Source organism: Spea bombifrons, chromosome 1, assembly GCF_027358695.1.
Source record: "Spea bombifrons isolate aSpeBom1 chromosome 1, aSpeBom1.2.pri, whole genome shotgun sequence".
Classification (NCBI taxonomy): Eukaryota; Metazoa; Chordata; class Amphibia; order Anura; family Pelobatidae; genus Spea; species Spea bombifrons.
Window position 1 is genome coordinate 127,869,365 of NC_071087.1, and position 26,813 is coordinate 127,896,177.

The 26,813-nt window shown below is 37.2% G+C and overlaps 1 protein-coding gene and 1 long non-coding RNA gene across 2 annotated transcripts in view; both read right to left on the bottom strand.

The window, feature by feature from the left end:
* The window catches only part of NOS1 (nitric oxide synthase 1), a 32,241-nt gene extending 23,527 nt beyond the window's left edge, over positions 1–8,714 (bottom strand). Inside the window, exons 1-2 of the mRNA XM_053473327.1 lie at positions 7,837–8,714; positions 3,390–3,501 (exon numbers count right to left, since the gene is read on the bottom strand). Coding sequence (XP_053329302.1) covers positions 3,390–3,501; positions 7,837–8,531 — 807 coding nt within the window. The 5' untranslated portion in view covers positions 8,532–8,714. The remainder of the gene's footprint in view (positions 1–3,389; positions 3,502–7,836) is intronic.
* A 148-nt stretch (positions 8,715–8,862) lies between these two features.
* Positions 8,863–26,813, bottom strand: LOC128503288 (uncharacterized). The gene is made up of 2 exons (XR_008355214.1): positions 26,703–26,813; positions 8,863–8,915 (listed from the first exon to the last, which is right to left on the bottom strand). It is a non-coding gene; the product is annotated as an uncharacterized LOC128503288 (long non-coding RNA).

A 26,813-nucleotide genomic window follows, 5' to 3' on the forward strand; every position in this document is an offset into this window, starting at 1 on the left:
GGGACTGGGGGGGGGGGGATTGCTGCAAGTAGGGGCAGAGCTAGCCCCGGTTAGAATTTAATGGAGGGAGACAGTACGCAAAAGTGGATGGAGAATATCTGGGAGTAGGCAGAACTAAATGCTGCTCATCATCCCTAGAGATTGAAGTTACTGGCCCGGAGCGCCTGGGAAGGAGCTCTTCAATTGCAGGTATGGAGAACATTTTATAACATATTTGTAAAAATATTTAGAACCGATCATAACCGTAACAGGAGTTTGAATGCTAAAGATAGAGTAGGTGAGTTAACTTTTTAATGCCCTGACCAATCCTGGCTTGGAAAATAAGTGTTCCTGTAACTGTTACTTACATTAGGGGAGAAGTCTTAATTCAGATTTATTTATTTTTTGCCATAGTAGGTTTTTTGGTGCCAACAATGGTAACATCTTATTTTAAAGGGTACTTTAATGGATAAACACAATAGTACAGCATTCTTTTCTAGCTTTAGTTGGTGGGATTATATCTAAAACTCACAAATTACAGAAAAATAGTTCAGGTGAACATACTGTATAGATGATCACCATGGATAAATGGCATACATGTTTAAACACTGCCAGGTGATTTAAATTGTTCCCGCAAAGTTGGAAACAAAGCATTGCCCAAAATGTCTTGGTATGTCCCCTTCAGTATACCAAGGCATTTTGGACAATGCTATGCTTCCAACTTTGTGGTTGGATGAGTTTGGTGTGGAATGAAATTGACTGACCCGCAGAAAGCTCTGACCTCAATCCCATCGTTCATCTCTAGTCCAATGCTCTACTGGATGAATGGGCAAAATTCCCACAGAAACACCCCAAAATATTGTGGAAAGCCTTCTCAGAAGAGTGGAAACTGTTAATAGCTGCAAGGGGGGGCAACTACATATTACTATGTATTTAGAATGCAATGTTATAAAAGTTCCTGTTGGTGTAATAGTCAGGTGTCCCAATACTTTTGTCCATATATGTATATGTATGTGTATATAGTGTAAGAAGCGCTGCTTAAATTGTTGGCATTATATAAATAATTCTATATATATTATTAAATAATATATTATTATTCTAGTATTTTCAGAAATCTGAGGTTTTTTTAAGATGGCGTGAAAGAATGCTACAAGAGCATCCCTTTGAGAACAAAGATGACATCTGTTTTTCACTTTGCCATTTTTACAGCTTCACTTGACCTCATCCTGACCAGTGAGACAAGCATTTACAGTGACCTCCCTGCAATAAGGATTATTGATAGACTAGCATGTTACAGAGTCAATGTAACTGGCCTTGAGGCTCCGCTGGGAGAGAGGATTTTTAATACCTAAAAAAAGGATGATTTATTTCAAGTGAAAAACCGTAAAACTGTCCCTAAGGCAGAGTTGGTTTTACACTGGACAGGGATAATTGGTTCAAAATATGCTCTGGAGAATTATTCAGACCTAGGTGTTAGTAGACGAGACAGCAGCTAGTGGCACAGTGCTACAGCAGCAAAGACAGATAAGACCAAACCGGATATCACAGATACAATTGTCCCTTGCCATAGAGGTCTCCATTTAAGTTAATTATGTACACAGATAAATTACCAAATATGGCAAGAATAATGTTCAGAGGCAACTCTAACTACGAATGACAATAATTATTTTTATATCACATTTTTACATGTGTGGCTTCAGAAGAGAAACCGAAAAATCACATGTTTGTATTATACCATTAAGCAGATGGTTCTGACATATTTTGATATATTGATTTGTTATAATACCTTCTTTTGTTTATAAAGGATTCCAAATAATAATAGTTTGCCTGCTGAATAAATGTATTGGCTACCACATAGTGGGTCCTGGTTGCCCTTAGAGCTCGATGCACAGTGTTATCTTCAAAGTCAGTTTACTGGTGTCGGAGTCTTTTACTCTGCATGTCCTCCCCCTTGCTGGTTGCAGACGCAGGTTACAAAGGGCAGTCTGTTCTCATTTTGAGACATGATATGGTCCCAGAACAAGATCTTCTGGCACACAGGGCAGCTCCTCTGATTTAAGGACTGTTCCGGGCAATATGGACATGTAGTCAGTGGTCACCATAAAAATGGGTTAATGATTTAGGGATTTGGGGTAAGACAACATCTACAAAGTTACAGCTGATCAATTCCTAGTCACCAATCAAAGGCTAACACAATGCCAATCTCTGTTTAAAGCAGATGTTTCATGGCAATCATACGAGTGACATATATTTGTCATGTAAGCATTTTGCTACTTAAAGTGGTACCGTTTGAGAAGGAACATAGAGAACACGTCGCTGTATGCAGTTTCCACTTCCCAAATATATAGCATGCAAATAAAAAAAGGAGGGGGATGGTCATAGCAGAGATTATAGGAATTCTGGTCTCTGGGAGATGTGTAATTCACAATGGATCAGCACCCGTGATGGAAGGGAAATCCAGCATTTGTGTCAGAAATTTAAGTTAAAAGCAGATTAATGTTGGGGCCGAAGGGCAGGCGTTCAGTAAAAGGGATTACCACGGGACATGGAGCTTAGTGAGAATTGAGAAAGGGACAGAGACTCCAAGCACATGTTAGGGGAATCCCATAATCCGTTTGTTTTGAGAGTAGGGATACATTTAACAGGAAATCCCGGTCACCTCTAGTATGTCACACACACACACACATATATATATATATATATATGTTATTACATCTGATGTGACCGTGAATTAAGAGTCCAGTAACTGGCACACTTGCATGAATGTTCAAATTTGTACATCCACTGTAAATTCATAAAACAATAGAATAATGGACTGCAGCTTCCCTGTTCACTACGCAGAATAAAAAACTTACTTTATTTAATTTCCTTATCAGAAGAGCCCTGACTATACTGGACATTTCATCTCTGCCATCCCGCGTAGAGCAGTATATTTACAACAGGACAAGCTGGCCAGAGTTTCTTTGATTATACTTTTCAAGAATGATAGCTTTCCACCAAGCTGATTGCAAGGATACAACAGATCAAGTCTGACAATAAACAAGCAGTGAGCCCTCTCGACGCAGGATGGGTACAAGGTTAAAGTAAACTGCTCTGAAAGCTTCTCTGATCCAAGCTTTTTAGGGAAGGTCATCTCAAATGTGGTGCATTTCCTCAAAATCCATCTATTGTAAAGGCAAAATGGCAAAACTATATGAGGACATTTAGGAGAATGAGTTATTCTTTTTGAACCTTACTTTCAAAGTGATGAACAGTCTCCATAGAATAACATAGACCCTTCTGAATTTTCAACACTTAGTTAGGCTACCCTTTTAAGACCTTAAAAGTTCTAGAATGTAATACTCCATGTTAACGTGTGCTTTATGAATTAATCCTGTAGATGGTCGAAGAAATTCATCTAATTTTCCTACCAGCTCAGACTCCAGGTATGGGTTATTCAAAACCACCGGCATGTTGTTGTTGTTCTTCCACAGATCACTTAGGACTTGATCATTTTCACCTCCTGTTGGTTTCTGAGATTTACTGAAAATAGAAGAACATGTCAAGTTCAGTACCTATAGCATGGTCATTTCCTGAGTATTTACAGATCCACTCTACTAACTCTTCATACTTAAAACATGTACAAAAACTCATCCCATAGAAACAACTATTTATTTATGAAATCTGAACTCAACAAAGAAAACTCCCAGCCTTCTATTTTGGTCCTTACATAAATACTTAGAATTCAGTATTATTGTGTTTCATGTTAAAATATGTGAAGGTGTACAGTGGTCCAAAAAAGGTATAAGGACACCCAGAAGTTAACAGTATAGTTACTGTACACATGGAACAATATGCTATACAAGGGAATTAACCGCTTTATGGAGACCAGGTGATTCATAGTTGATCTGCCACAAGACAGAAGGGAAATCCTGCATTTATATCACAAATAATGTGTCGAAAGCAGATTACCGTGGGGACAGCACAGCAGGTGTTTACAGAGAAGGATTTAAAAGGAAGTATAATTTTCACATACTAATACATTTTTCAAATATCTGATTTAATACATTAGCCTTGTAATGCAATCAGGGTTTGCTTTCATCTCCTCCGTTCAGCTACTATCTATTTATTCTTTAGGACAAATTACATGGCACATTCACAGTATCGGGTTTTTGCATAGAAGAACATGCAGTCAGAAAGCACCATTTATAATTAGGGATGTTGGATTACAGGGAACAGTTAACATGAGCGCGAACGTATCTCCCACAACAACCCACACATCTACCAGGGATTCTTGTTGCTACTATAATGTTGGTACACATCTAACTGTAAAGACCACGTGTATATGGTTATCAACTTTGTGTACCCACTGACAGTACTTAATACTCTAAAGCCAACATAGTAACCATTGATGTGAGATTTTTTTTTTTTAAATTATATGTTACTGACAATTAAAATAAGCTATAGATGCAAATGTACTGCTCTGTGGAATATGATGATGCTATATCCATCATTGTATAGTAGAATTATTAGTACCGGTATTATGATTATTATACACGCATTAGTGGTATTTGTTATTAAGTACACTACTTCATACAGAAGAGCAAATGAAGCATTCAATTCTGACTGATGAACAGATAGCTGTACTTTCATTTTTTTGGTGCAGACAAGCTCTCTAAACATCAGAAAAGGAAACCGTATCGGTAACTGACATCTGATCATCCCAATCTCTTTGAGAGAGACATGAGCTCTCGATGCACTGACATACGATTAGTAGACACCTCTGTTCGATGTGTGTGATCTTCCAAGTTCAAACACAGTTTCTGTTTTGGAGAACTCGCCGGCCTGCGGTGAGTATGTGGACAGCATGATGACGGACGGGGCAACCCTGCCCCAAACCAGTTTTAAATGTAGCAATAGAAGAGGAATTGTCAATCTGTCAATCTGGCTGCAAACCAATTTTTAGGCAAGATCATGTTACGAGCAAATATCTGTATTGCGGGGCAAAATGGTTTTCAGTCCACTCAATGGACATGGGAGCTAATGAACAGAGTTCATTAAAATTAAAAAAAAAACTATATTATAATTTTTCAATAAAGATATTAACTTACTACCCATGCAATGTATGGAGATAATATTGCAGCATATGTAAAGAATTATAATATGTATGTAAAGAATGAACCCGATTTTAAGAGCTGTGTAATTGTATACGATTCAGTACTTGTACTAATACTAATTCACCCTTGTGTGACAACAGATTAGAAAAGCACATTAGGCTTTAAAGGGAAACCTTAGCGTATCTTAATGAAATATGTAAACACCAATCCAGCAGGTTTAGTAAAAGGAAACAGAACTGCATTTAATCACAAGTAGTAATAAACACTAATGAATCACAGTGTGTATTCAAGATGCACCAAGCAATCCGATAAAAATAAGTCTGATTCTTCCGCAGACCTGTATATTAATATCATACGATTATTTTTTATTTGTAAACCCACCGTCTCTTTGCAACCAATAATTACCTAGGGGCTCTATTCCCCGAAGGGAGAGTTCACATGCGATTAAGCATTTCATTGTATTAACTATTAACCCTTGAGCATCCACTGAATGAAGAAACATGTATCTGCATAATAAGCACACTTATGCATGCATCAAGCAGGGTCACGCACACGCCATATAGAATATACCTCTCAGGTAAACCCATAATAATTTATGTTGATCAGCAACAAAAAAAGTTATTTAATCAACTCACAAAGTAGCAACTAAACTCTGTTCCTGTATAGTTTATCCTTGTATCATACACTCATTTTTGGAATTCAGTTGCTAAATATTTCTTACAACCTAATCCCTGAGAGCACTGGTTATCCTGTATAGTATAACTACAGTAAATGTATACAAATCTATATTATAATGGATTATAGAAGTTATTAAATCATGTGATGAAGCTGATGAGAAAGCAAAGAAGTCAAATATATCCCTATATATTTACTGTATATGAACAGCTGTTTATTTAGCATCCGATTATCCTGTTATAATCAGAAGCTGTACTAACGGGGGGGGGGGATACCACGGTCTGCAATGTATATCAATCTACATTAATAATAACATATTAAGAGAGAGCAGAGGGATTTGAGTGTCTTTGTGTTAGCCTTGTAATGCGACTTAGCTGTGACTTGAGATATCAGTCTTGTCCTGGCTGTTGGTCAGATGCTGTGAACCATTAGCAAGCTCCTCCAGGGGATGAAAGTTGACTTAATTGGAAGTAATATTCATCACAGAAGGGTATTTACAGATCGTTGTTAGGAAGTGGTAGAACAGAGAGTATGATCTGTGCATTTCATGCTTCGTTACATTAATTCACGACAAGGTTGGCATTCTATTTATTTCTATTGATTGACACTCGTGTAGAGCTCTGATTAGGTTTTTACCAGTGAATTGAAAGCCAGATCAAGAGGCACATTAATCTCTTTAGAAAAATTCACTGTATGTATATTCTTAGCAAACAATTAGCAGTTAAATCCAGGCCTTTTACAACAGTGCAGTTAAAAACCTGCAGTTTGGGAACTGAAAACCATGGAAAACAGAGCTGACACTACAATTTTCTGGCTGTGAATACATAAGAACCTGTGCATAATATATTCAATCACTATTGTGTCTAGTAGTTATATACTCGATATGTTGCTTGTATAAGGATCTGGAGTGTTTTCTTTTATAATTCCATACAATAAATAAATCCATGTACCCGACTAAAACAACCAATATATATATATATACTGAAATATATATAACATTTCATATGAATTACTTGACATGTATGCCATTGGAAAATGGGAAAATATATTTTCTCAGGATCTTTGTAATTTCTAAGTTACATTTGACAGCAGATAAGAAGCTCCAACAGTTTTTCCTGATTTGAAGACTCAGATCTTAATCAGCCCATGGTCCTGTTTTTGATTAAGGATTTGCCAGTTTAAGCCATATGCCTATTCTGTGCGTGTTTAAATTCCCTCGCTATATTAGCCTCTACCATATCTCTCTCTTTCTTTCTCTCCTACAAGCTATACATTTGAGATCCCCTAGGCTTTCCAGATAATTTATATATATATATATATATATATTAAAATCTTGTAGAAAAAGTGTCTGATGTATTGTATACCCCATAGTCCTTTGTGCGGTTAAGTTTCTTTCAAATGCTTTTTTCTGAATTTATCTGTGTGGTATCTGTCTCCTTGGACAGGACAATGGTAGACATTCTGCTTCTTTGGACTATAATGCTATTTTTTTTTATCTCTGACCTTGTTACTTGTTTGTTCTTGATTTCTAAGGTGGTAAACATTTGCTTGAAGGTCTACTGCACTATTGTACAGATTGGTTTCTATGCTCTACATTCACAGCATAACATCTTGTTTAGTTGACAGAGCCCCTTCATAATTCACCAATGTGTGTGCTGTAAGGCCATGATAGAATGGGAAACTTGGGAAAAAATGTTAAAACAATGGATTTATAGAAACTGTTGGGTTGCTTTTGTTAACCAATGTAAATGGACTCTTCTCTACAGCACACAAATTAATCTTAAAACTGAGGGCCAAGGAATTTCAGCTCCCTCTACAGCTACTCCTCGCTTATTACCAATGCATTCTGCCAGTTCATTGAATGCAGAGATTCGAGTGAGGATAAGGAATTACTGCCAACATCATATGCCAATAAAGCAATATCTTTCTCCTTGAGGTGCCTCTTGAGGACATGCTGTAAACCTGTACACTTCACATGTTTCATAACTAATCCCTGTGACAAAGTCTAGAAAGTTTCTATACAAAGACAAAGTTTCTATATCAAATGCATAGTTTATCTTGTGTTTTTTTTAATCAGACAACTTACCTGTCAGCTTGACATTCTGCATCCTTATGTTCTATTGGTTGACAACCATCTCCATTTAGCTCTTTTCTTGCATTCTGTAGGAGGTTCACCACTGGCTCTATCTCTTTCAGGATATCATTGCTTTCTGCTCCACCGTTAAGACAAGGATTGATGCTGATATCATCACCCTTGGCTCCGTCAAGTCCATTTAAGTGTAGAAGCTGGTGAACTTCCTGCCAGGAAGAGCCAGCTGAACTTGTGGCACTGTCCACCATGTTATGTTGATCTTTGCTGTACATGCTCTGACTTGAGAGATCAGACGACTTGGATTTAGGGCACAGAGGCCTGGTCACCCTAATAGTCTTAGGTGTACCATCTCCAGTGAAAGTGGTCTCTAAATGGGTTGTGAATCCCTCAGGACCTCTAAGGATGAGAACCACAAAGGTCTCCGAAGGAATACGCCGCAGGATCTCCAAAGCAGTTTCATAGCTAGAATCAACAAGTGGCCTGTCATTCACTGCCAAAATAATGTCTCCTACCTGTACCAGACCACTTTGCTCAGCTGCACCACCACGAATGATATCAGAGATAATCACAGGGGGTTTGTTTCTTCTTTGTTTAACAAGGAACCCCAGACCTCCAACTTTACGTTTGTAGAGCCTTACAGAGATGACGTTTGGTTGCAGCTGTTTTACACTGAATTCAAACTCCTCCATGGCAATGCTCTTTGCAGTCTGTGAGGAACCAGAGAATTTTCAGAAGTGTATGAAGGCTTAGTCAATTTTCTTGTCCAAAAGTAGCAAGAAGCTGTATTTTATTTCTTGAAACTGATTCCTTCAGTGTCTAATGAGTTCAGAATCAAATTTATAGATCAGTCCTGAATCTCAGGTGAACGTACAGTAGCTTGCTCTATCTCATGCTTTCCTCCAATTTTCAGTTACCTTGCTGTGCAACTAGGCTGTATAAGGAGGACCGAAACCTATGTTTCCCAGGTAAGACTAAATCCAAACAACTTTGGTGTCTCTTCGTATCTTAATATTTCCTCACTTCTTATAAATCCTCGAGTTCAGGTGTTCAGTTTGCTTCTAGAATTTTTGTATCTGGCAGAGAAAAACAAAACGTTACATTTATTTGATTAGTAACATAACATGGCGCAGTTTCGAACTTTTTGATGAAATATACTAATTCTACCAGAGCTAGACACTAAGAAACTGGCTCTAGTTATCAAGCTTCTAGCGGATACAAAATTATAGAAGAGGGGCTTCTTCAGGATGTATTATGTTCATATTACCTTTAATAATGTACTTTGTTAATTTCACAATTTTTAGATAATTTAGTTTTGTCCCCACCTAGAGCTGGCCGGCACTCTATAAATAAAATGCAACAATTACGCTAACACGTCCATAGTAGTTAGCTGAACATAAGGAAGACAGGTGCGACAGAAAGAAACCACAAACACTGTTCCTGTGTGTAAATAAATATTCACTGTTGCTTATACCGTAAATGGTTTCTTTTTTTAAACATCTCTTTAGAGACTTTAATTCAGTACTTAGATAAATTGGTTTTCCCCGTTTTAGATGACAGAATCCTTAGTTAGCTAATTGATGTATACGGTATGACTGGTTTATTTAAAATATCTTACAAATATTTGGGATGTGTTCGGAAGAAAGAGAACCTAAGATAACCTTTTTCGGAACATTTCCTTGAGACAAAATTCAAACGATTGGGACGCCAAAGTTACTGAAGCAATAGCTTAGATAATGCTAATATCAACCTCTTCCTAATGATCAATAAACAAGTAACATTAGGTTTGTATCACATTTTCAGTTAGGCTAATAAAATCACATTTGACTTAATATATATTTATTGTTTTATGCTCCTTGTCTTTATGCCAGTTGCCTAAGATTCACTCTTCTTTTACCACATCCGTTCGACCAGACTGCTAGTAGAATAGAAATCACTATAAGTTGGGTCCTGCCTCCCAAAGCTAACTAGAGTTGTGATTTTATAGGCGAATAACGTCAGTGGAAAAGACTGTTTAGTAATAATGAGATATAGTCACAGCTTTAAGGAAAGTGACAGCATTATAATAACAGGCTCAAGGCTTCTGTAAATAATAATGCAGAAAGCTGACTTTGCCACTCTACGGCTTCAGCTCACACCACTCTGCAGCAAGAGATAGTTGGATAAATGATGAGGTCACAAGCCCAATGAAAAAACATACATTTACTAAATTGGATACAGTGTATTTTTCTTTAGTTATTCCTATTTACTCATAGTGTGAGCATTAATATTTCAGGATGCCAGGCACCACTGATAACACATGATTGCTGCGCAAAAAGCAGCTGATTATACAGCAAGGTGATAAACACCTTGTAGATCATTTCATATGTACAATATACATATTCATTAGAATGTTTGGTATGCTCGAGTCGGTGGTCTATAAATCCATGCCTCAGTGATTGCCAATTTACCAGGTATCAAAAACTTTCCCTGCTTTATTTTAGAGGGTGAATCTTTTGCACTGTCATTTGAGCTATGTGTGCTCATGCTCAAGGCTGAATGTATTTAAATATGTTGGCCATTCATTATAGGTTTATAATACACATAATAAAAGATGTCGAAAGTTAAACTCTGCCTATATGTCATATGGATATTTTTAAAAAGATTGACAATAGAGAACATTGATGTATGTCTGTAAACTTCTTTAGTAATCTCACCCAGAGGTGTGTGAGGGTGAAGCTTGATCTGGAAGGGCAGGGTAATAGACACATGGGGCATTGGTTAGCCACAGGTGAGTAGGGGCAGAACAGACATGAGTTAGGTGGATCCTAGCATGAAAGAAAGCACAACTAAATGTCACTTCCAACACCCAGAGAGCCAAATGAAAGCCCTGGATGCCCACCAACCAGCTGATACAAAATGTAGTACATAGAGGAGGCAAATGAGACCACATTTCATTAAGGAGAGGAATAAAAGGTTTACTTTGATCATACTCAGAACTGAAGATTTATATCTATCTATATCCCGTATATCCCCCCAAAAATATTTTTTTTAAATATCTTTGCATGACTTAAATACAGGGACATTCAGGGAGATTTTTTCTTGGCTGTTTATCGTAATGCTGTGATGGCAATTGTAGTCACCTGATATCTACTCATAGACTAAAATGCAGTAACTAGAGTATGTTTTGTTGAATTGTGCCAGTCTTCATGATTTCACTTCCACTCAACAATAACTGATGGCCAGGATTATATAATTTTTTAAACCAATTCTTTATTACTTCATTTGGTGTTTCCCCTCATAGCTTGTATAGGATATAATTACTATAACATGTGCTGCAGTACAAAGGAATGATTCCTGATGTCCAATAGAACATTAACAGCCTGGTTATTCGGAGCAGAAACATACAATGTTAATGTGTATAGCCTCTTACATATGTAAGGGCATCATGGTCTGAGGAACTCAATAACCTGAGATTCACAGGTCTTAAAATGGTCCAATAATATGCCATAGTGTGATAGCTGAGCACATGAAATAACTTTTGTTCTCTAGAAGGTCAGATTTTCCTTTGTAGGTATTAATAGGAATAAGTGTCGATTCGTGAACTCATTGGCTGGAATGTGTATCTAACAAAGAGATCTCTGTCATGAAAGCCTATGTAACTTTGTGTTTTATTGTTGTCCCAATAAAAGATTTTGACTTTGACTAAATATTCTCCTTTTTTTCTTGGGTCAATATGGTAGTATTCATCTTTCACGGAAAGAATTGTAGTTTATTATACCGTTATATTGTACCCATTATATTTCATATTTCTCCCATGCCTACTTATGGCAGCTTCCTGATCATTTTCTAAGGTGGTTCCACAAAAATACTACAGAAGGTAAACTTGAAAGGCAAAAATAATAATAATAATTCTTCAAGCACATACAATTTTTCTTATTACGTATTGTTAAGGCTGTCTTTAACGTGACACAAAAGCAGAAGCTGTCTTGGGCCCAGGCGTACTTCCAATATGTCACACCCAGAAGCTGCAGAGACGCCGACCTGATTCGACCCGCCCAGAGGCTTTGCTTTGGTTTTTATTTATTAAAAACTACATTATATTGGATTTTTCCTTCTCTTTTATTCTTTTAAATTGGCTACCTTGGGAGATCTAGATACTGTGAAGGTTCTGCAACATCTTTACACTAAGAGAGACAAGTCACTCCAGGCATTGAGCTGAGTTACAGCTTTCAACAGTGGGTTGTTCCTACACCAGGCAAGCAATCCATTCGTCCATGCCTACTGTATGTGCACGTGCATATATACATACAGGTATGCGAACGTGTGTGTAAATATGATATATGAGATATATTTTCATATTTTTCATGGATTTATACTTACATAGACAACCTATAATTGATTAAGAACAAAGGATCCAACACTGAACATCCAAGGATCCAACACTTAAAGTGCCCCCATTATTATTCACTATTTGTTTCACGTATTTCTTTTTTACAACACACAATCTCTTCCTCACATTGCACATCAGTTTAAGGGCCCGCAGCAGCTGTCCCTTTGGCCCCTGAACAATTACCAATTGTTGTGGTGAGCTGGGATATGGCATTATATACTGGTGCCCAGCAGCCGTGGCATGTAAGCCGTGGATGAGGAGACATTTGTGGATAGGTTTGTCCCAGCAGCTGCACAGATGTCCACCTTGCACTCAGGTACACAATACAAATTCAAACACTTATAGGATGTAGCCATAGAGACTGAAAAGGTTTCTGAAACGTACCTTCTAGTAAACTAAATTTAAGCCATAGTTTCCCTTGTCAAGTAGGAGACTTTGAAAAAGTTTTAGGAATACTCACTAGAATGATTAACTTATGAAAACTCTCAAAACTTAAATACTTAAAACTTTCATTAAAAAATATAATATGGATTCAAATCATTTCAAGACTTCATAGCTGTCAAAAGGTTAACATGCAACATCTGGGATATTTCAGTCTGCGTGTGATACACTGGGTGTCTTCTATTTATATGGAAACAGCAGCGTTTTGTATATCTTCTTTGAAACAAAGCAAATGTTATTTTTACGCTGCCTATTCTTTTATTCCTCGGTGTCTTTTATGTTTCCGAAGTATTTATTTTTGAAACCCCTAAACATTTGTCTGCTCACTAGAACAAGATGAGGTTTTTGACTTCTATACAAATTTACATTTTTTTTTTTTCATCTAGAACTGAAGGTATTAAGAAAGCAAAATGTTTTGTATGTGCTGTTTACTCTCTCTCTTACAAAGTGCCATGATTGGAATAATTCAAAGGAAACTGCTATATTTGCGAGCCAAAATCAAACATCATCTTTCATGCGTGATCTGATTTTTCACCAATGGCTTAGAGTCGTGCGAATTAATATATGTGAAATAAGCGAAAGCACAAGAACATCGTCAACTTGTATGACAATATGCTTCTATAACTGTTTTATATATATATATATATATATATATATATATATATATATACACCGTATTTGCTCGATTATAAGACGAGGTTTTTTTCAGAGCAAATGCTCTGAAAAATACCCCTCGTCTTATAATCGGGGTCGTCTTCTAATCAGACCTCAAATAGAGGTCTGATTAGGAGACTAAGATCCAGATCCCCCGCACCGCTGCAGGGGACCTGGATCCTCCTGTCGTCGCCCCCCCCCCCCCAATTTAACGTCCTCCCCCACACACACACACTTACCGGTGCTTCCGGAGGTGAAGTTGGCAGCGGGGGTTTATATGCGTCCGTCGCAAATACCTTCCCCGACTGTCAGAGATCAGAGTTCCCCGCACCGGTGCGGGGAACTCTGATCTCTGACAGCCGGGGAAGGTATTTGCGACGGACGCATACAAACCCCCGCTGCCAACTCCACCTCCTTCCGGCTGCCGCGGAATGAGACGTCAACCCGCTGCCCCGGCAATACAGCAGGAAATTGGAAGCACCGGTAAGTAAGTAAGTAAGTGTGTGTGTGTGTGTGTGTGTGTGTGTGTAGGGCATTTCTGGAATGCCTTATACCCCTATATGCCACTCTGGCACTTAGGGGGTTAAAAGGCATATTATGGGGCAGAGTGGCATATAGGGAGGTATAAGGCATTTCAGGAGGCAGAGTGGCGTTAAGGGGGCATTTAATAGTGCACTCTGCCTCCTGAAATGCCTTATACCTCCCTATATGCCACTCTGCCCCATAATATGCCTTTTAACCCCCTAAATGCCAGAGTGGCATATAGGGGTATAAGGCATTTCTGGAGGCAGAGTGCTCTATATAATGCCTTTTAACTCCCTTAATGCCACTCTGCCTCCTGGAATGCCTTATACCTCCCTATATGCCACTCTGCCCCATAATATGCATTTTAACCCCCTAAATACCAGAATGGGATATAGGGGTATAAGGCATTTCTGGAGGCAGAGTGGCACATAGGGGGTCAAAAGGCATACCATGGGGCACAGTGGCATATAGAGGGTTAAAAGGCATATCATGGGCCACAGTGCCATATTGGTGTGGCAAGCCTGGGGGCAGATGTGCGTAACTGGGGGACAGGTTGGAAAATAAATAAAAACAAAAAAAAATATTTTTCTCAATCATAGCTTTTATTAAAAAAAATAGTTTACATGAAGTAACATTTACTGGTAAAACTTTTTTCCTTTAGGGTCGTCTTATATTCAGGCTTTTTCTTTTTTTCCTAAGTTAATATTCAGATTTTGGGGGGTCGTCTTATAATCAGGGTCGTCTTATAATCGAGCAAATACGGTATATATATATATAGAGTACTGTGCAAAATGTTGTAAGAATGCTTTAAAAAATAGACATTTTAATAGGTTTTTATAGTTTTTTTATTATTATTGATTAGGAAAAATATTAAAACTATTTTGGTGTACATTCGCACATTTTTTTTAGGAACTTGGCAGGTAGGTTGATCCAGACATCTTGGAGAATTAGCCACAGTTTTCTTGTTGATTTTGGCAGCCTCAGCTTCGCTCTCTTAATGTATTCCCAGCCAGATTTGATGATTTGGAAATCAGGTCTCTGTGAGGCCCATCACATCACTTCCAGGACTCTTAATGCTGGAGATAGTTCTTTATGACTTTCTGTTTGAGGTCATTGTCATGCTGCAGAATACATTTGGGGCCAATCAGATGATGATATTGCATGATGGATAAGTATCTGTGTTTGCCCCAAACTTGAAAGGAATTCCGCCATGCTTCACTGTTGCCTGCAAATGTTCATTTTTGTACCACTCTCCAGCCCTTCAAAGAACAAGCTGCCTTCTGCTACAGCCAAATATTTCAAATTTTCACTGATCAATCCAGAGCATCTGCTTCCAATTTTCTACAAACCAGTTCCTGTGTTTTGGTGAATAGTTGACAGTCTAGGTTTCCTTGGCAGAGCACTGCTATGTCAATGGTTCTCAACATTGGCTGATTCTTTATGCTTCTTCAAAAGAGCTTGGACAGAACATCAGGAAACCCCTGTCTGCTTTGAAATGTCTGCATGGGAGACACCTTGCTGATGCAGTATGACTACCTTGTGCCTTTGTTGCTGTGCTCAGTCTTGCCATGGTGTGTGATTGTTTACATTGAATTGTCAGAAACCTCACCTTGTTAGTGAGTTTAGCTGTTCCTCGCCAGGTTTTATTTCTCCTACTCAGCTGTTTTTGTTTCAACCTACATATTAAATTAACCATCAGCACCTGTTTGTTATATTTGTTCAATCATTCACCTATCTACATGCCTACAAGATCCCTGACTTTGTGCAAGTCTACCTAGAAGAATTCATGCTGTTTTGGTCACACCAAATATTGATTGATTTCTTCTGTATACTCACTTTGCACTTTGTTAATTAATAAAAATAAACTATTAACATGTTTATTTTTCAAAGCATTCTTAATTTTTTCCCAACTGCCTTAAACATTTGCACAGTACTGTGTATATTCCTATACAAAACCCAATGTGGGTCAGTGGTTACATGGACATTTGGAAAGAAAACACATTTTCTTTGGTTGTTACAATTTTGAAATTGAATATAAGGCTTTAGTAAAATTAGAATGACTAAGGTTTTTCCGTGCTATACCATATTTATTATTAAAAGAAGTGGTTAGCTTCTCACTGGTAGAAGCAGTGAGGTTTTGAGAAACATAGAATTTAACCATCGACCCATCTATTCTTGTCAGGATATTCAGGATAACCACGTACCTATCTCATGCATATCTAAATTCTCTCATTCTAATAGCCTCTACTACATCTACAGGGAAGCCTCTTATCTACCACCATCTCAGTGGAGTATAACTTCTTTATGTTACTTCTAAGCTTCTGACCCTCTAGTTTTATATTATGAGTTCTTGTTCTAACATCTCCCCTTCTGTACTTTCATTATGCATTTAAATTTATCTAGCCCATCCCTTATCTTTATCCCCAGTCTCCACCAAGCTGTACATATTGCGATCCCAAATTCTGAGAATTTTTATTTTCAAACCATTTACCATTTTAGTAGCCCTCCACTTAACTCTTTCTAGAATGGCAATGTCCTTCTGGAGAGGTCTCCAAAACAGTACACAGTACTCTAGGGGAATTCTGACCAGAGATCTGTAAAGTGGCATAACAACGCCTCTAGCTGTACAACCCAAAACCCTTATTTCTTTCAGATGCTTTCCCTACTTACCTCTAACTCCTCAGAAATAATTACTCCTAAGTCATTCACTTCTGTGGTCACTTGCAGAAGAGTATCCTCAATGCTATATTTTATCTTTTGGATTTGTACATCCCAAGTACCTTATTTTACATTTGTTAACCTTAAATTACAGCTTCTATTCTGATAATTTATTGAAATCATTTGACATTTGGCTTGTTCTACCCTAAGGCTAGGTTTCCACTTGGTTTTTTGTCCTGCGTTTTTTTCTTGATAAAAAACGCCAGGAGAAACACCAAGAAAACTGCCACTGCATTTACCTGCGTTTTGGTGTTTTTTCTGGAGTTTTTTCTGGCGTTTTAGCCTTTCTGTGGAAATTGCTTTTTTGGCCTTAGGCAGTTTTTCCAGCCTTTACATGTTACAATTGTCACCCAGCTAAAAGGGATTAGGATAAATGGCAAGTATCTGCCCCCTCCTGATGTCATTTCCTTGGTAGAGTTCTACTTAAACATGCCCTTTTGTCTCTTTTCTGTGGTTTGTAAGGCATGCTTTATTCCGAATGTCTGCTCCTCTAGGAAGATTGGCCCCAAATGATGGTGCAAATGGTTTGCTGTTGCTTTTGGCACGCAGGATCTGGTTGGGTATGTTTGTTTGTAATGGCATGTTTGTTCCAAATGGTGTAAAATTCAATATGAACTTTGCTTTGTGTGAAACTGTTTGTTTCCAGCCTATTTCTCGTAGGACACACAGATACTGGGTCCATCCTCTGCATTGTAACTGTGGAAAAAAACGCCATAAAAAACGCCAAGGCAATAAACCCACATGGCTTTTTCATGGCGTTTTTTCTCTCCCATAGACTTGTATTGGAGAAAAAAGCCATGATTCCCTTGCAAAAAACGCCAGAGTGTCAACATGCTGCGATTTTGAAAAACTGAAAAAACGCCAAACAGAAAAACGCCAAGTGGATATGGCATTGTGCGATTTCCTATTGAAGAACAGCTAACATCTGGCCGCAGCGTTTTTTCACAAAAAAAAACGCTGTGTGGCTGAATTGGCGTTTTTATGGGCGTTTTTAGCAAAAAAAAAAAACAAGTGGAAACCTAGCCTAATGCAAAACTTTGTATCATCTACAAAAGGACATACCTTACCTTTGAGACCTTTTGTAATATTGCTAATAAACACATTAACCCCTTCATTCCCCTATAGACGTACCGGGACGTCCAAAAAACACCCACTAAGAAACCCCTATGGACGTCCTGGTACGTCCAGCCCTTCGTGCAGCGTCAGGGACACATCCCTGCCTCTGCATGGGAGACCAGGCTGTAGTTTATTTTTCTAATCTTCGCTAGTTTTTACTAAATTTCTCATTCTAAATTATCAGCTAATCATCCAACTATGGTATCAAACGAAAGCTCTATCTCTCCTTGAAAAAACAATATATAGTTTATATGGGTACACTATTCACAGGAACAGAGAATAATCGCTAAACCGACATACTCCAAAAATGGCAAAATTGCTCTGGGCTTTGAGGTACCAAAAACCCCTGGGATTGAAGGGGTTAAAAAGTACAGGTCCCAGTACCAATCCCCAAGGTACCCCACTGGTATATACACTCTACATATTCACCATTAACTACAACCTTCTGTCACCCGTCACTCAACCATTGTCTTATCCATTCATGTATTTGAACATCCAAGCCCAAACAGTTCAATTTGTTTATAGGTCTTATGTGAAGGTCAATGTCAAATGCCATACTGACATCCCAATATACTTATATCAACAGCTTGTTCATGGTCCAATATTTTAGTTACCCAGTCAAAAAAAATCAGTTTATTTGAAAAGATCTCCCTGCAGTAAACCCATGATGTTTCTGATCTTGCAAATAATTTATATCCAGATATCTAACGATCTTTTATTTTAACATGGTTTTGTTAAATTCCCAATTATACTACTTGAAATGAATGTTACATTCAGAGAAAGCCCGATATTGTTGGGAGCTTGTCAAATTTCTTAAATGTTAACCATTTTTCTTAACACAACTGCATTAAAAGCACGTTTCTTCAAGCAGTAATAACCAAAATGATGGTATAATTTAGAATGTAAGGGTTAATAAAGTAGTAGTGTTATCAGAATTAACTTATCAACCAAACTACTTCTTCCAATGCTTTGTTATGCCACCTAATAAGAGTAGAATGGAATGGCTATGACGATATATTTCATTTGTTTACAAGATTTTAGTGAATCATACATATTGTGACACTATATACTTATTGCAGATACATATCTTTTTACCTTCCTCCAAACAAAAATGATCTCACTTAAATCATATTTCTCTGTTCCTGTATTGCAGGTTCGCACGTTAGATTATTGTATAATTGAGCTTAATCACATCTGCTATTTACTGCATGCGGGTCTGTTTGCCTATAATTTGCTTGGGCTTAGCATTTGCTCTGCCTGCGATGCTAATTGGTTATAGGCTCTGATTTAGCTGAGTGGACATTGCAGTAAATGTAACATTATTCACAGAGCTGCCTTACAGTGATTAGCAGTCACAGAAGAGAGCTATATGTTTGTTTAATAACAGCACATATCACATAAAAGTGTTTCAAGTAAATGTTTTGTTTGCACTTATGTTCACAGGACCAAAACCTTTAATAACGAGAGAAACGATTATGATTAACTGATCCGTATAACTAAAATGTGAAGAGCACAGATTTGGATCAGTGTAGATGCGATGTCGATAGCCGTTTGCCAGTAGTGAATGATGACAGCTTTAGCTGCAGTCCACGGAACATAAAGTGACAACAGGTGGCAGGAGTCTTCCAAAAAGTACAGATGGTAAGAGATCTTACAATCTACAAGTGATGTTAGACCCCGGTCGTGGCGTTAATAATCAATTCATCACACAATGTACAGTTTCCATTATTGGTGCAAGGGTAATGTAAGTGTAATATATTGGCATAGTCATTTAGTTCTGTTCGTACAAGGCATCATAAAATAAATCAGTGAAAGTAGTTTAGTTGTGATAATATTACCACTTAGCTACCTCAATCTTTCTGACTGGGAGTAACAAATTGGTGAACATTTATGCAATATAATTTACCATTTGAGGCTGGGTTCCAATAATGCATGAAATCAGTTATTTAATGCATAAGAACTGAAGCATAGTTCAGATTACATATGTACCCTGAGACAAATCTTTTAAAAAGCGTGTTATCCTACAGTGACGGCAAAGTACAAATCTGCGGGGTGTAATGTATATTTGTAGTTTTTACGTATGTGGGAATGACAGGGAGATAGGTGTGAAGGAATACCTTGGAGTAAAGCTAAACCTGTATTCCTATGAGTTCCAGGATTAATATAATGGTATTTTCTGTATTTTTTCTACTCTTGATTTGATTTTTTTTAACGGCCACTTTACTTGGTACATAGGAGGCATCAGATAAGACAGATGTGGGCAGATAAGAACATTTGACGGGTATTTTCAAAGATCTTCAGGCAAGTATGAACTGTCAAGAGAACATAAGTTGGCAAAAAAACGAACATAAAGAAGGTGTTCGCAATTTGAACAGGAAATATGTAGGAATTTCTTTTCTTGCCACTGCTGCAAATAACCAGTAGTTGACGTAGTTTAGATTTTTTTTAAACTTTAGCTGTATGGCCACTCTTGGTGATTTACTATAGGGAATTTATTTGAACTGTACCTAATAGGTAAATCTGAACCAAAGCAGACGTATTTCTGGGCGTCTGCCAGTCTTTGCTCAGAGAGCACCCCAGACAAGAAGCCACCCTGTTACCCCTGTGCACACGCACTCCATGTAACTTTGCCTAATTGACCTGCAGGATAGTTTAATGTCATAACCTTTGACTCTATGGCATTATTAATGTTAAAGGGGTTAAAGGGGGGGTTCCACTAAACCATCTCACACATGAATGTCTTTTGGGAAAGCCACACTAACTTTTCCTCGACACCAAACCACTTTACCGAACACCACATTGCATTAAATGCTCTAGTTGAAATGTACTTTTCTATTGGACTGTAAACACATTTAAATGGTCACAATTTCTTTGTAAAAAATAAGTACACATTCCTTTAGTTCTGGAGGGACCAACCTGTTCAGCTGTTTTCCTAAATCACAGGGGAAATGGTCACCCTACACATAGAGCGGATAATGGGAAGATACTCGTTACCATTAACAGACCATAGTTTTCATTTAAAGAGATATTTTTTTGAAAGAAGGAATTTATGGAGGCAATACCTGCAGCTACGCTTTAATTCCAGTAGTGATCAAGGAATTATTGCTCTTGGGAGCCATGAAAATCTGTCCTTAATATTTGCAAAAAATAGCAACAATTTAGACAGGTTGAACTTGATCAGTTTGGGTCTTTTTTTCTTGACAGTGTGGATGCCTGAACCCAGAATGTTCCGAAATTACTGCAACAAAACTGAACCATGAGGTTTATTCAATGAATTTAAAGCAAAGTGTTTACTTCATCACACAAACTACTTACCATCATAAAAAATTGTAGTAGTACACTCATATGGTTCACCTCCAGCCATACTTAAAGATTGTTTGTCTACGATTCCTTACATCATTTCTTTTTTCCCTACCTTTCAGGTTTCTGAGCTCTTTTGATCTGTATATCTCCATGCAACTATTAGACATGATCAGTTCAAGCACAGAGTGCTTATTTGTCTAGGCTATTCTAGTTCTACATTGTTTCGTTATTTCAAGTTCTAACTCGTGGGTTTACTGATTACTGCATTGACCTTGAATTTAGACACTTCTACGAGAACTGTGGAGACGACCATGGCATTTATTTTGGTTATGCTTGAGGATTTTCTTATAATATTCTGTGCCATAGTCATTTGAATCAACCAACAACCTTCATGCAATACTAATATATTCCATAACTAGTGCTGGTTTGAACTCAAGAACTTACACTATTACCAGTTCCTCACACTACACCAAAAACACAATATATGCGGAACAGTGAAAGGATTCCTATAAAGTACAGATACCCATTTTTTATTTAGCCCTTAGAGGTGTGCGGCACACTATTGAGTCTTCTCGTACAGGAAGGGTTACACGTTAACATTTGTTGAAGCTCAATTTTAGATCCACTTTGTAGCTAAGTTAAAGGTGACCAAATTGTCTCAATTTCATTCGCTAATTGAATTGCCACTTTCCTCCGCATACAGTATTTTATTATAATTAGATTCTACTCATGCTTGTTCATTTTCATGTAACTGTGGGTGACACAATCCAACAAGTCAAAGAGCAAAATCATTCTGAGATCCCGTAGCAATTTACCACTAGTTTACATGGAACATGATGACTCATGTTGCTAATTTTATACTTGGTAACAAGAAAGACAACATTCTGTGGCACAAAACCATATTTTATTGGTAACTATGCAAACTAGATGTTCTGAGTTAAATGTATACACACATTCTATGATTTCTCTCTACTGCTCTGATTAAGCCTGCAAGAACCATTATCTTGAAAACAATATAAAATATATTCAATATATATATATATATATCTATATATATATATATATATTGCACATTCTGTATTGGCTGCTGACACAGAGCTGAGCAGAACAGGGGAATATGCACTCATCTGAAAGGGAAATTTTCAGAAGAAACTACGAATGACATTACAATCTGTCAAAACATTGCATAGATTTTATGGTTACCAGGTGCCTGTAGAGAATAAAAAGCAAAGCTCTACCTACATAGAAGAGCTATGGAAATATTTTGGATGTGTTGGTATCCAAATTATCCTGAATTCCCAGGGGTCTGTTTATAGAAGCTTACTTGGGGAAAAAAAAATTCTATGGAACAGCTCGTATCAGTAAAAAAGAACAGTAATTCTGGGGAATGCAGGTAAGTATTGTTGTCTACATATGCGATATGTAATTAAATGGGATTTTCTGTTCTTTCGCTCAAACACAGAAATTGAAGGTGGAAAAGAACACTTTATCATGTCTGTCAGTTCTCAGCCTTGTATTTTAAAGACTGGGTATTCCTGAAGGGTTAACACTTGTAATGCCACTGAATGTGTAATGCAATACACACACATTTAACATTCAACTGAAATGTTTTAAATACAGGATCTTATTTCTACCCTTGTCATTTTCTTTTGGTATAATCCCAACCCATGCAAAGTGACATGCTTTAAGGCAAATCCTCACAATGCACTCCTCCTGCCAAACACTGCAGGTCTGACATACAGGAGAAAATAAGACTCTGTCACTCATCTATAGATGCTGGGCATGCCTTGGTATTTAATATGAAACATGTTAAAACCTATGGACTTTAACAAATCTAAAGCTGCCGCTACTCATCTTATCATGTCATGTATACAGAAGTCAAGTCTGTTCTAAAACTAAGATTGGAGCCCGCACATTTATTTTAAGGGACATACATCTTCAGCAAGAATAAGGTAGAACTGTAGAGTAGTACATTATGGCGTCACTTGTTGATTAAAAAGATTAATTGGTGATAGAATGCCACAAGTTCATATCATGACATATTTCCAGCTAAAGTTCCACTATTTCAGATTATGTCTGCTTAATGCTCCAAAATGATATTCTTTATGGAACTTTAAAGAGAGTTTTCTTTGCTCTATATGTCAATAGAGACATGTCCAACTGCAGCTGGAATTATTGTTTTAATTTCTAATCAGCAAAATCAATCCATAATCCTAGTATGTAATATATAATATATAAAATCTTTCATTTAAATTCAGAATGAGCTTCTACATTCTAAGAGGTGTAATGATTCTGTGTTCTACTACTATGTTACAATTAAAGCTGGTAAATCACCAAATCTTGCTGAAACTGGCTGACACCATTCAGGAGTTCAAGTCTTCAAAACATTTCCAATTTTAAAGATCATTGTCATAAATATAGACTTTCGTCCTTAAGAGGCTCATATGCTAGAAAATAAGTGATTTGGCATAGAGAGAGAGAAGCAATAGAACCAAGCTGCTGCATAGCCTTCAGTTTACAGCCTGTGGTTAAGGGAATGCAGATATTCCTATAGGAACTGGTTCTAGGATGATAAAGAGCAGGGACACTAGATAAAAAAAAATCTCAAATTCACATATATCTAGTATTTGCTATGATTCCTCTTTAGATTAGGAATTTTCATATATATATATATATATAGATAGATAGATAGATAGATAGATAGATAGATAGATAGATAGATAGATATATTCCATCCCACTCAACAATCCTTTGCGGGAGATAATTGCTTTCACTAAGTTCACAATAGGTACCTAAGACTTATATGTACATATATATATATATATATATATATATATATACACATATATATATATATATATATATATATATATATATGTATGTATGTGGTCTTGTGTTGGATCCTACATACACGTAAATGCATTCATTACTCTATGTCCTTAGTTACAGAATGGTTCTCTTAACTACACCACACAAACGATGATTATAAAAGCTCCCATTACAGGTATCACTCGCATAGCAGCACTGTTGCTGTAAAGATTTTCAAATCGGTTACATACCCCCCACGCGTGTTCCACCCCACGGCAGTTTGGAGCCACTTGCTCAGAGAGCGCTCTTCGGATGGTTTCAGCACCTCGGATAGCGCTCGGTAACTGCGTCGCCTATGGAGAGCTCGGAGCTCCCTGATGGCTGCAGCCGCCTGTTCAGTCCTGTGTGAACTTCTCCCCTCCGTCACTAGGATTCCGGTAACTTCCTGCCGTTATATAGCCCCTCGGCGGCTCCCTCTATGCTAACGGGTTCCTTACGCGTTCCATTAATTGGATCCAATCCCTCTGGTCTGCATTCGAAAAAAAGCACCCTTCCACCGTCCGCCTGGCGAATATAACAGTCTGTAGACCCGGAGGGGCTTATAGCATCAGTGTGTGCATCCCATTCACATACATTCCCTACCAGCATCATATATGTTACAAGCAGCTTTACTCTCATTCTTCATTAACGGGTTAAAGTTCATTCACCCCCTTTTAGTGTTACACATGCTGTTACACATACATAACTAATCATCTTATATATTATAGAAAATAAAAACATGCTTGCATTATATACCTATCTATCTATATGTATCTACACTCGTTTTTTTATTATATATATATATATATATATATATATAAAATGCAAACGTGTTTTTATTTTCTATGAAATATAAGATTCTATGATTATATATAGCCTTCCTTAACATATATATATATGTATACACACATATATACATATGTATGATGCCAACTTCAAATATTATATCAAAGTATTATATTAAGTACGATCTGCAAAGCTTTGCGATATATTCTACAATTGTTATATAAGCTCTGAGAATCTGGAGGGGTTTTAATGAAAAGGTGGGTGGAACAATCAATTAAAAAGTCTGACAATCCCTACACATTTTTAGATTTGAGAAGCAGAAATGTTTTTTTTCTGTCTAGTTTTTGTGTGTAACATTCAGGCTAGCTTGTGATATCACCAACATAAAGGGATAAGGTCTTCAATGGTAAAGGGACTCAGTGTGACTTTCTTAGTATTGACACATACACTGCATGAATATGTAAGGGTTTAACGATATTGTAGTAATTGAAGTTAATGCCAAAATGCCTCTCAAGTATGCACTTTTTTAATGTAAAATTAAACATTCAAGATATCCTCATTTAACATTTTGTTCACTTTCTCACATCAGGGCTGTGTGATAACATAGCAGAGCTCTAAAGCATCTTATCTCCCTCAATGAATGAATTACTGTCATATACACACATGCCAAGAACTGGCTATACAATCCCTGCCTCCCTCTGTGTGTCTATACATTGTATCAATCCAGCTAGTTTTTCTTTTTCTATATAGCCAACAATGTAACTACGGCCATGTAGCTCTACAATGAATCTTCCATCTGCAGTATGTAGTCTTAGGTTAGGGATCTGGGTGGAGGAGTTATTACTTTGTCACATAAAGACATTGTTCATTGTACCAGATCTGTGTCTGTGAATGGGGTTAATGCTGGTTATGAAACTCAGAAGTAGGAGTTCTGCCTCATCTTCAGTATCAAATACACATTGAACATAAGGGCTATCATATTTTTTTAACAGCCTTGGAAAAAGCATTAACATATCCTCTACTCTATACTGTGCCAGCAGAGAGATTGCTTGCCAGTATTTATCTGTATATCCTTCTCTACACAGACATATAGGGCAGCTAAACATAGAACATTCTCTGAGATTAATACCTAACCCCCTTCTTATACTGCAGTTCCTATATACAGACACTTAACTGATTCAACATTTATACTTCCATCAGCTCCAGATACCCTGTGCAGAACCGACTCCAACATCTCAATAACAAGTGAGATAAGCATTCCTTAAGAACATTGTTCTAAAACTTTGTATCCACATCATAAATAGAAAGTCCAAGTAAGTGGAGAGAAAGGGGTCACATTTAAACCAAATTAACTTTCAACAATATATGAAACACTAGGAGAACTTCTAATTAACAGTCTCAATAGTAGTATAAATTATTTATTATTATTTATTGTTTTATATAGTCACCATATTCAGTACCACTGTACAATGAGATCTATATATTATATGATCATACACAATGTAGAGTTAAATTAAATCTTGTTCATATAAAAATGATTAATCAATATGCAAAAAATTAAGGTAAAACATAAATGTATATATATTAGGCAATACACAGTGAAATATATATATATATATATATATATATTTCCTTTACGAACAGACAGACCTCACCCACAGAAGTAACATCTAAATGCAGCTAAATGCAGGGTGTGATTTAGCTTCATACAAAACCAAATGAATATATGGGTAGTTTTATTCATTCGGTGAAAGTAACAACAGTTATTTACTAAGCCTTCTCCTAAGCTATATTGGACATTTAATATGGTCCCAAGTCCCCTAGGCTTAGAAAGTTTTCTTTCTTCACAATAATAATAGAAACAATTGGTTAATACAGTTTACCAATAATCCAAATAATCTGTAAGGGGACCTTTTGCTTCCAAATTTCTTGAAGGAAAGTGTGGCTAACTAGAGTAAAGTTTTCTGTATGCTGCAGTCAGGGACACTCACCTGTGGTGGCATGGGCTTGGCTATCCAAGACATCTACAAGGCTTCCAGAGCTCCAGATGCACAGGTCAACCTTGTGTACAATTCATGCACCATAAAATGTAAGTACTTACCTCCTACTAGCCTTGCTATGCGTCTTCTGGAAGAAATGTTAATGCCTGCTCTTCTCTGGAGCATACACAATGGATGATAGAAGAAGACTTTTTCCCCCTCCCCTTAAGCTC